General features: G+C 39.0%; 1 protein-coding gene across 2 annotated transcripts; it reads left to right on the top strand.

The window, feature by feature from the left end:
• Positions 1 to 5,782: 5,782 nt before the first annotated feature.
• On the top strand, positions 5,783 to 10,764 carry LOC125389011 (olfactory receptor 8C8-like). 2 transcript variants are annotated; one of them, XM_085688550.2, is made up of 2 exons: positions 5,783 to 5,800; positions 9,841 to 10,764. In XM_085688550.2, exon 2 carries the CDS (start codon positions 9,856 to 9,858, stop codon positions 10,762 to 10,764), a length of 909 nt encoding a protein of 302 aa, XP_085544676.1. In that variant the 5' UTR covers positions 5,783 to 5,800; positions 9,841 to 9,855. The 2 variants fall into 2 exon arrangements, with proteins under 2 accessions (XP_085544676.1, XP_048273364.1); XM_048417407.3 differs by lacking the exon at positions 5,783 to 5,800 and having other exon boundaries at positions 9,802 to 10,764.
• The last annotated feature ends 1,033 nt before the right edge of the window (positions 10,765 to 11,797 follow it).

The following is an 11,797-nucleotide window of genomic DNA, read 5'->3' as shown; positions in this document are numbered from 1 at the left end:
TGAATAGGTTCTGTGAGTATGAAGCTCTGGAATATGCTAAATCATATTTCTGAATTTATAGAGCTGATTTTGGAGTTGGACTCTTGGCTCGGTCCCTCTCTAATTCCAAGCCTGTTGTTAGGAGAAGAACCCAGAGTTTCTGGAGTTTCTGTCTTATGTCAAGAGCCATGATATGAGACAGAAAGAAATATGAGTTTAGAAAACATCTTTGCTTTTCTTCATATCTATCATACTTTTCATTGAATATGTCTATCATACCTTTCATTGAATATATGTTTGTACATGTCTATATAATTAATGTTGAAGTTTTCCACAATGAACAATGACTTCTTTCTGCACTGACATTTGAAGTTTTCAGGAAGAAGATGGGACCCCCATAACAACATAACAACAACTCCACTCGGTTGATATGATGTCATGATACTGATAGTGCTACTACAAGCCCTGTTTTGGGTATCAGCTGCACAGATGATTCCAACTTGGTTAGCTGAAATGGTGCACATCTTCTACAACATTCTGGCCAGACCTCCACCAAATACTCAGAGACTGTTTGCAATTTTAATAGACATTGACCTTGAAATTTAACCATCATTTTAGTTTCACAGGATCCTCCAGAAAGAACCATACCCCTGTGACAGCTGGAAGTATTTCTAGAGGACGATGTCCCCTCTCTCAGCAAAGTTTGTCCTCAGGTTTAAGAACAATATTTAGGGATTGATTATAATTAGTATACGGTTGAGAGTTGGGAAAGAAATTTTATATGCTCAGGGATCTTTTGGAAAAAAAAGGGGGGGATAATTGGATAGATAATAATGGTATTTGTGAGTTATTGTTTATAGATAATTACATCGGCATATATTGAATATTGTATGTATGCATGCTTCTACCTGTTTAAAACATTTTTATGTATTGATATATATTGTATTGATATATGTATACCATATTGCAGTGTACATTTCTACCTCTAATTAAGATACTCACATATTGTTTATGTATTGATATTTATTGTTTACATTTGGAGGTCATTGTCCTCATTTATTGCACAGTTGTTTATTCTCTTAGTCTTTAAGTTAGATACATGTTAAGAATTGTAGATCAACAGTCATCTATGTCTGTCATATTTATGGTTAGACTAATCAGGTGCTTTAGATACATTGAGATTATATATAAATAGTCTTCAACCTCTTCGAAGAGCTGTAGAAAATGGCATTTAATTTAATCTTAGAGTTCTGTGTAGTGAGACACAATCACTCCTGGCAACACTGACCTATTCCCGAGAGATTGTTGAGCACCAAAGACACTCCACTTGGAGCTTGTCTTCTGGACAAAACTGGCCTCTGGGTAAGGAACTGCCCATACCTCAACTACTGACAAATACACGGTATCCGGAAATGGATAAACAGAACTGTCAAATCTTGCCAAGACAGGGTAAGACGGTTTTGAAAAATCTCTTGCCTGTTAAAATCCAGAAATGGATAAAATCCAGAAATGGATAAACAGAACTGTTAAATCTTGCCAAGACAAGGTAAGACGGTTTTGAAAAATCTCTTGCCTGTTAAAATCCGGAAATGGATAAAATCCAGAAATGGATAAACAGAACTATTAAATCTTGCCAAGACAGGGTAAGATGGTTTTGAAAAATCTCTTGCCTGTTAAAAATAATCTGTCAGTTATTCTAGGCCTTAGTCAAAGTTGGTTGCTTCAACACTGCAAACAGTTCTTTGGTGATTACCCAGGTAGCCAGTTGTCTCTGTGATTTGTCGCATGTTTTGGAAGTTCTTTGATTGCACTTCCTAATTACTCAGGTAACATTATTTCCCTTCTCGGATCTTCTATGGGGTTAAAGGCTAGATAAATGTAGCTACTTTCCTCTCATGACTTGGCCAAGTTATTTATTATATAAGACTTTAGCTAGTTAGAATAGGATATTTTTACTTATTGTATATAATTGTATAGGTTTGTACTTACTGTATATAATTTCGTAGTAGGCTTAGAACTCTCTTACTTAAACAAAAGGGGGAGGTGCTGTGGGAGTATCTTCCGCTGCTTCAGCCAATAGTCGCTGAAGCACGAGCCCACGGTGCTGCGGGAGGGCCTTCCGCTCCGTCAGCCAATAGCCACTGAAATACCAGCCCACTGGGGCATGGTATATTTCTCTTTTAAAAAGAGCCACAGATCTCAGCTCTGGCCTCTTGGTTCCAGCGCTTGGTCCCGGCTGCTGCTCCAGCGACTAGGCTCCCTTCCTGATGGTTTATGGTATATGTAAGTTTTACCCCCCAAAATAAATAACCCCTTAAAACATAACTGATGTGGGATTGATTCACCGTTAGGGTAGAATTTTTTGAATCTTATTTTGGTGTGGGTGGGCTAATGAGATATCATTCATAGAGTGGATTACCAATCTGTCATAAAGAATATTTTTAGGCTTGTTGTACATGCATTTGACAAATTATAGTACTGTTTTTTGTGCCCTGTTGTAAGACCTTCCATTGGTAATGTGCAGATTTGTTCACATTAGGCTCTCAAACTGTAAAGAAAAACTGTTCTTTATCTTGTGGTGTCAGCATTATTGAGAAAGAAAAAAAGAACCATCTTTAATGTCTATTACTAAAATATGCCACCCTGGGGGAATAGTACCCAGGTACAGCAAGCCCACTGGGGGGACCCCATTTTTTTCATTTATGCATTAATTTGTCTCAAGTCTTGTAACAGATGGTATTTGCCTGACTTTTTCTTAGTAACAAATATTGGAGTATTAAACCTGCTCTGGGATGGTTCAATATGACTGAGGGAAAGTTGTTCCTTAACCAAATCTTTTAAAGCCAACAATTTTGGGATTCATGATAAACCATTGATCCATCCATACTGTTTTGTTTGTGAGCCAATTTAAGGTTATTTGTTGTGGGATGACTACATTAGAATGATAGTTAGTGGCCCTTAGAATTGGAAGTTAGGCACTCTATAGTGAGGGCAGCAGGGCTTTTGCACTGTTTGGCCAGTATTATCATGTGACATTATGTCTTCATAAAAGGCCTTATCATTAATAGGAAGGACAGTGCACATTTCTTCCAAAAGGTCCTGTGCCCAAAGGGTGTAGGGGGCATCTGGCACAATAAGGCAGGATCTGCCTTGGTTCTTATCTAAGTTCTTCCAATGAACAGTGGTCTTAGAGCTGGTGTTGCCACCCACCTCAGTAATGGTGGGGCCATCCTTGAACTTTAATGTGGAAAGGCTTTGGCATAATTGAGTGAGATAATGGTGGCATCGGCCTCAGTGTTCACCAATTCTTTAATGGGTTTGCCATCAAGAAAAATAGTCATCACGGGAAAGTAGGGAAAAATGGTGAAGGTCCAAAAGACTTTTGGGATTGCTGGGTCAGCATTCCCTCTCACTTGTGTGGGTGAGGGTTGCTCCATTTGGAGTTTAAAGGCCATTGTTGAGAGTTTCTACAGTCTTGTGCCTAGTGATAGCCCTTTTGACATTTAGGCCATTTAGTCTTTGAGTGAGTCTTGGGACAATCCCTGCATAAGTGGCTAGACTGTGCATTTCCCCAGCAAGTACAGTCTTGTGGGGCAAAATTATCATCCTTGTCAAGTTTGGCATTAACTAAGGCATTGTTGGAAGCCATAAGGGCAGAAATGGGTTCATTCTGTGTGTCAATATCAATGGTGGCTGAGACCCACTTATGAGTATTCTCATTTCTAGCAGGTGCAATGGCATAACAAATGACAATATTGATCCTCTCCCAGTTAGCTGTTTAATAAGGATATCCTTGATAGGCTCAGATGGGGTGCATATTTCAACAGCATTGGTGAAATGGTTCAAACATTCAGAAAATGGTTCTGTAGCCTGCTGGAGCAGATTGCAGAAATAGCATACACTCTCCTGGGGCATACAAACTTTGAGGGCCTTGAAGGCTAGGTCAGACACTTGTTGGTAATAGACATGCAAGCCAATCACGGATTGTGATACTTGAACAGTGTATTGTCCATGGCCAGTAAGTATGTCGAGGGTGACATTAAGTCTAAATTGCAAATTTTATAGGCTTGGGTTTTCGCTGTATCATCATAGGCTGAGAGCCACTCGAGGAAACCTGAGGAAATCAAGAACGGCCTTTAACACTGTGTACTAATTGTGATGGGCTTGAAGCTGCATGGCCCACTGTCTGAGTACCTGCTCAAAATAAGGGGATTCAGGGATGGATTCATTTGCTGTATTTTTAATAAGGGTCAAATCTGTAAATGCAGTAGGAACCCATGTTTGAGCAGCTGCATTTTGGCCCACTTTGACAGAGAAAGAAAGGATTGGTAGCGGGTAGCTGTTGGTGGGAGACAATTGCAAGTCACTCTGAGGGGGAGATTTAGGGACCAGAGACATTGACATGGGCCTAGTTCCAGCCTCCATAGGGGCAGAAGGCTGAATATCATCTCCAAAATAAGCACAGTGGGATGAGGTACCTTGGGGAACAAGGAGCGAGAAAGCTTATGTGGCAGCTCCACCGTGACACCTGTTGAGCATTCAGGATACGGCAGAGAGACCTCCAGTGAGAGGGAAGACATCTTTTGCAAAAGGTTGCCCATGGAGGGATATAGAGGAAAGGGTCAAGTAGCCACTGTCTGAGGAGGACGTTCCAATCCCAGAAGGGAAAGGGGATTCAACCACAGTCAAATGGTCAAAGCCTTGCTGTGAATTAAGAGACCAACCACTACCCTGACGGCCCTTAACTATCACATAACTGGATTAGTTGAGAAGAGAGAGTAGGAATGGAAGTCCAACAGTCTACAGTCCGAAGACCAGTAAGGACTCTGCATAAAGCAAGAGAGCCTTCAGACAATCCCGAAGAGTGGCCCTGGGTAAAAGCCGTCAGTCGCTCCCAGGTCACAAAAGAGTCTGTTAGGACAAGGATGGAAGGGAAAAGGAAAGTAGTGTTTGCAGATCCAGTGTGCTGCTTATAGAGAGGGACTGCCTCAGCTTGTGGGCCACAACCATATGCTCACACAGTGCCTCTGGGCCAAAAGGGCCTGACAGAGGGTCCTTTATTGGTTCTACCTCCTGGGTGGTCAGCTTTTATGTGGAAGTACCGGGATGAACTGAGTCCTGATGAAAAGTTCCTAACCAGGATGTCAAACTGGGGAAAGAAAAGAAAATGCAGGGATAGGAAAGAAAACCCCAACTTGCCAATAACTTAGAAAACAAAAATAGGGGTCAACTCACCAAAATCAGCTGAAGGAGTGAACTTCAGGACAGTGGTGGAGAGTCTGGATGGGGGCAGTAGCCAGGGGAGCAAACAAGAAAGAAAAATACCCAAAAGAGGGTAAGGAGAACCCAAAAAGTGAGCAAAATGATAGAGTCCATCCAGGTTGGGTACCTGGATGTACCCAACCAGTTGTAGTTTTTGTAGGCTGTTGCTGCTGCGTGTTGTGCAATCCCTGTTTCCTTGGAGAGGGGCATGGGTTGAGATGTGGAGGCCAAAGATGTGAGCCTATTTTCACCTTGTCTGTTAGTCAGAGAGTTTGGGGGTTGTTTAAAATGTTTGACTAGTGTAGCTGTACTAATGACTTAGGACGTGATTTCTTTTTTAACATTAAGATAACTTATACAAGTGAATCCATTTCATTCTGACAGATGGTCAAGATATGCAAATGTACTTTTGTTCTTTTCTCTCTTTCCTTTTTCTTTTTTGCAATATGATGTTACCTGGGGAGTGGCTGTCTTTAGGATACTTGGTTTAGGGTAGCTTTACTGCTTAAACAACGAAATGCTAATGACTTGATGCCTCAAAGTGTTAAAGCAATTAACTGTTCCAATTGTCCTTTGTAATATGTTAAAGAAGTATCTTGTTGCCTTTTATCCTGTTTGTATGGGCTATAAACGTATGTAAAAAATTAAATGCAAAAAAATTCAGTATTTGCTGGAATCCCCTCCTGGTACTATTCTGAGTTCTGTTTTAATATTTTTCATGTGTCTTCACACTCTTTCTTGTATTTCTAAATCCCCACACCCCTAACCTGGAAAGAGGTGTTTTTGTCGAGACTGGTCTCAGACAGTGAGAAGATTTGGAGGCAACAATACAGACTCCAAGACATTCCAATGTAGAAGCTCTTTTTTATTTTGTGAAAAGGTCGAGAGGGTGGCTAGGAGTGCAAGTCATTACCTACCATGCTTTTGGTCCACTGACAGGTTGCCTTGGTCAATTTCACTTACTTAGTATGAGTTTGCATGAGCTTGCTTGTGCTTGTGCTGTTGCCCTGCCTCACATTCCATATAAGGAAATTGAAAGAAGCTAGTTACCAGGCCTTGAGAAAATGCTGAGAAGTCTTAAGCACATATTCCTGAGTGAAGAATTCAGTCTGTACAGGCTGGATACCAGGTGAGTCCAGGAACACTACCATGTGGAGTAGCCAAACTCCCAGTGATATGCAATGTCTATGACTGCTAGGCATTAGGAGGAGAAGAGAAGGAATGGGAGAAGCACAGTGAAGTTCTAAGGCCATGAGATCCTTCAGAATGATGCTATGGTGTTGTGTGCATGATGTCATGCCATTTTCAAACTTTGGAGATTCCTGTTGCTCATGAGGGCTTCTTCTTTTTCTTGAGGTTCTCTGTTAGCATATATTGAAAGTGTAATTCAGTGTAATTCAGAATGGAATTTTAATGGTTGTAAATAAAGTAATTTCAGCATCTTTGTTTGTGCCCACACAGTCCTCTCTTGAATGTAGCTTCTGCACAGAACAGAAACTATCATATCTCTCTAAACCTAGCACTTCACTTGACTTGTTCTTCACTTCCATGTGTTTTCTTCAACTTTCAGAATTTAGTTCTATCATACATCTACAATCTATTTTCTTTATCCATTCATTCAGTTCTATACTTATATATAAATTTCATAACTCAGCTACAAAGGAGAATTTAAAGAACACAGGTGCTCAGGTATAACTAGCTATTAGACACCAGAAGTGACATAATGGGCTCATATGGTGACTCTATTTTAAGTTCTTCTGGAGGAACTTAGACTCTCACTTCCATAGTGCCTGAATTACTTTACATTTTCGCGAATTGAGTACAAGGATAACTTTCTTTTAATACCCTAGTTATTGTTACTTGTTTACTTATTGATAGATATTCTGAATTAAGTGAAATATGATCCCAACATGCATTTTTGTTCTTTTTGTTTTTCTGTTTACCTTCTCAGTAATCAACAATTCACTGAAAAAATTAAGAGAAATCAACCTGTTTCCAGAATTATAGGCATGAGATTCAATGTATAACTTCAGTGGAGTTTTGATTTGTAGATGGCAACAGAGAATATTTTTTTCATATATTCATTAGCTATTTGCCATTCTTCTTAAGGACTAGCTTTTAACTTATTTGCTCATTTAGTTGGTTTTCTTGTTTACTGTTTGCAACAGTAGGAATCAAAAATAAGGGTCTTGTGTTGCTTGGCAAACACTCTTTCCAAGTGTTTCATTCCCAACTCATGCTTGCCCATTTCTTGATAGACTTATTTTAATTTGTTTTTAGAGTTTTTATTCTTTATACATTTGAATACTTACATACTTTCTGATGAATATCAGGCAAATATTTTTCTTCTATTCTGAATGCTGTCTCATTACCCCATTAATTATTTTTTTCATGTGCAGAAGCTTTTTTGTTTTACGTAAATTCATTCATTAACTCAATTGTTTTCTCTGCTATTTGGAGTCTTATTCATAATATTATTGGCTGTGTCCAGATTTTGAAGCATTTTTCTCTAGTAATGTAAAAATTTAAGGTCTTATATTAGGGACTTTGGTATATTTTATATTAAATTGATTTTTGTACAAAGTAAGAGATGGGAATCTATTTCTATTTTCTATATAGTGGATATCCAGTTTTCCCAACAGCATTTTTTGAAGAGGCTGTCTTCATTACCATAAATTAGATCAATTTTGTTAAAACTTAGAGGGTCACTAATATGTGTGCCAATCTATCTTTTTCTTTTTAATTTTATTTAAATAAGATTTTTTCATTTATTGTACATTCCACCTAATTTTTCCACCCTCCTTACTCATATACCCTTCTCTTTCCCATCTATCCCACCACACACTCCTCCTCCATCTCCATTAAGAAACAGGCAGAACTCCCACTGGCTTGTACAAAGTATGACACATCAAGATAATGTCTAGCATCAATAACAGGTTATACAAAGCCAACAAAGCACCATAGAGAGTTCCTGTTCTCACCATTGGAAGCCCTTACTAAGAGACCAGACTACACAACTGTCACACTCCTGCAGAGGGCCTAGATCTGCCCTATATAGAGTCTCTCACTGTAAGTAGGTAGATATCTCTGTGGTTTCCTCCATCCTGAGCCCCCTGGCTTATGCAATCCTTCCTCTTCTTCTTCTTCAAGACCCCCAGAGCTCAGTGCAGTGTTTGTCTGTGGATCTGTCCCTGTTTCCATCAGTTTCAGGATAGATTATCTCTAATGACAAATAGGGAAGTCACCAATCAGCTTACAGTAGATGACCAGTTCATGCACACTTTCCACTATTGTTAGGAGTCTTAGTTGGGGGTCATCCTTGTGTGTTCCTGGGATTTTTTCTGACACCAGGTTTCTCTTTAGCCCAGAAATATCCCTTCTTCAAGAAGTCTCTTTTGTTACCCCCCCCTCCATTCTGCCTCTAACCCTCCAATCTATCATTTATTAACCATATTTCACAGCTACACAGAAGAATATGGGGTTGTAAATACAAATAATGATCAGTATAGTTATGTAACATTTAAGTAGCTTCATAATAAGAAAGTTCACAACATGGTTTTAAACTTAGATGGACTTAAAAGTATCTTCTCTATTCCTTAATCTATTCTTTAGAAAATTTCCCCTGTTGATTACTAAAGCATTGTATATTTGCTAACGAAATCTCAAAGGATTGTAGGAAACTCTTATTAATCACAAAGTATTACATCTTTGGTTTCTTTCTAATAGATTCGTTCTTACACAGTGGAAAATTCCCAAAGGACAATTCACAACTCTGCCAAGGGAACTAGGTACCCCTGGAGGGAAATTACAAATTGAGAAGATCTTGAAATCCCCAAAGATTCAAAATTAGATTTATGGTTTCTATTGTAAATAAGCTCAGAAATTTCTACCATCCTGGGACTCGTGAAACCTGAAAGGAAATCATAAAGGTGAAAATAATTTTCTGTGCTGGACCATTAAATAGACTGTAATTTAAGTGAGGTGCTACTTGAATCTTCACGCATTTCTTTTCTGTCATGTAGGTAAGGAAAAAAATCTAGATTAAACTCTCAAGTAAAAATTATGCCATTTTCTCCAGTGTACTGGTTGTAGAAGTTCAGAATGGACCTGCTCTGATTCTGAAGAGTGTTAGTTCATTTATAGCCAGAAACTCAGACACTTTAGAAAATTGGGAAAGAAGGCCTCTGAGCTTCAACAGCAATGAAGCATCCAGAATAAAGGTAAGTCCCGAATCATCCATGTATTTATAATTTCCCTTGAAGTACAAAACAATATAAATTATGAGATCGAGAGAAACTCACAGGATTTCTTCTTTAATCCCAAATCATTAGTGGAGATTAAAGAATGGAGAAATGCTCAGCAACATTCCTATCAGAATTTCCTCAGGACAGAGTCACTCATTGTGGTTGGGGAGGAGGTAATTGAGAAAAAGAGGTAGTCAGGTTCTTTGGATGTCTTGCTGTTTGTCTTAGAAACCCTCAAGTAGGAAACAATGAGCTCCAGCTCTGTCTCTGACATCATGATTCACGGCTCCTTGTTAAGTTCATCTGATTCTGACTGATGTTCCTACAGATGTCTCCTGCAGAGCTAATAAATAAGGAGAATGACTCTTCAATGACTGAATTCATTCTTATGGGTTTAACAGACCAGCCTGTGCTTCAGCTGCCTCTGTTTGTCCTGTTCTTCGTGAACTACACAGCCACTGTTTTGGGAAATTTGAGTTTAATGAGTCTCATCTGTCTGAATTCTCACCTTCACACACCAATGTACTTTTTTATCTTCAACTTGTCCTTCATTGACTTCTGCTATTCATTTGTTTTTACCCCCAAAATGCTGATGAGCTTTGTGACAGAAATTAATACCATCTCCTTCAGAGGATGCATGGCTCAACTATTTTTTTTCTGCCTTTTTGTTAATTCTGAATGCTTCGTACTGACAGCCATGGCCTATGATAGGTATGTGGCCATCTGTTGGCCCCTGCTGTACACAGTAGTCATGTCTCCCAGGGCTTGTTCCCTGCTAATGCTTGCTTCACACTTGATGGGGCTCACTAGTGCCATTGTGCACACAGGATGTATTATCAGACTCAGGTTTTGTGATTCAAAAGTCATCAACCACTACATGTGTGACACATTCCCACTCCTGGAGCTCTCCTGTGGGAACAGTCATGCCAATGAGCTTGTGAGTTCTGTTTCAGTGGCTGTAGTTGTTGTTGTTTCTAGCATCATCATTGTGTCCTCCTATGCTTTGATTCTTGTTAATATTATTCATTTGTCATCCTCTAAGGGTTGGTCCAAAGCCGTGAGCACATGTAGTTCTCACATAATAACTGTTGCTCTGTTCTATGGATTTGGTCTACTTGCTCATATCAAACCATCATCTGCAGAGTCTGTGGTTCAGAGAAAATTTTTTTCAGTAGTTTACACTTTCGTTCTGCCTTTGCTGAACCCACTCATTTACAGCCTCAGAAATAAGGATGTCAAACTTGCTGTGAAGAGAACATTGAAGAGAATCACAGTCTAAGTGAATTGGTTAGGATGATGACATCCTCCATGTCTCCAATGTGGCTCTTTCGCTTAATTTTTCTTCCCTATCAACTTCCGTCTGTGATGTACTTTTCTTCTCTTTATTTTTCTTACTATAATAGTTTTAGAATATAAAGAAATATTTCTAGTATAGGATCTTTTCTTTATTCTCCATGAAATGCAGTTACATTTTTTTCATCTCTGTGCATAGAATGGAGTTACAATTATGTGGGCTTATTCATGACCTGGAGACTTCTATTGTAAGAATGTGGCTACAACTTACTCCTGTACCCTGTATTAGATAGAAACTGTGATATATGATTATTATATATACATTATATGTAACTGACTTTACTTCATCAAATTCCTTTTATGTTTCTCCATTCCTGTCTCAAATGCTTCACCTCGATTTTTATTTAATATATATGCACATATAACAGCATATATTTTCACATGTGCTTAGATTATTTACTGTTACTTATATTTATATACTTTTATGGCAACTGTTCATTATCAGATAACCTATCAGAGTGCTCTTCCCTGGAGGACACAGAATTCCTTTTTTTCCAACATCTATTTATCACCTATAGCACTTCTCCTAGGGGTGGGATCTTGTGGAGTTTCCCCTATCTGCACTGGCATGTCAGCTATTTCTACTGTTTATGTTGCACAGGTCTTATTGTTGGAGGTGTACTTTTGAGATTGTATGGGTACAATTTCCTGAGGTAAATAAAAGACACTGTCTCACAGCAGACATCCTGGTCTTCTAGCTTTTACTATCTTTGCTAACCTCATCCTTGATATGCTCTGAGCCTATGGTATAGCAGTTAGAGTGAATTATGTATTCATTAGGGAGGGGCATCCCATGGCCTATTGTCCTCTGAATTTTGGTCAACTGTGGATTTGTAATGGTCAACATCTGCTAAAAAACCACGTGTCTTTAATGATTATGAGAGTTGTACTCATCTGTGGCTATAATTATTTTTTATGCAGTGACTTGGGAAAGCCACAGTAGCAGGTTCACCACAGTT

Source organism: Myodes glareolus, chromosome 4 (assembly GCF_982192425.1).
Source record: "Myodes glareolus chromosome 4, mMyoGla1.1, whole genome shotgun sequence".
NCBI lineage: Eukaryota > Metazoa > Chordata > Mammalia > Rodentia > Cricetidae > Myodes > Myodes glareolus.
Note: the sequence above shows the minus strand (reverse complement) of the source record. Positions and strands in the feature narration are given on the sequence as shown.

Bases quoted from the DNA above. Each gene is read 5' to 3' on its own strand.
- LOC125389011 (XM_048417407.3), top strand. From the start codon at position 9,802: ATGTTCCTACAGATGTCTCCTGCAGAGCTAATAAATAAGGAGAATGAC.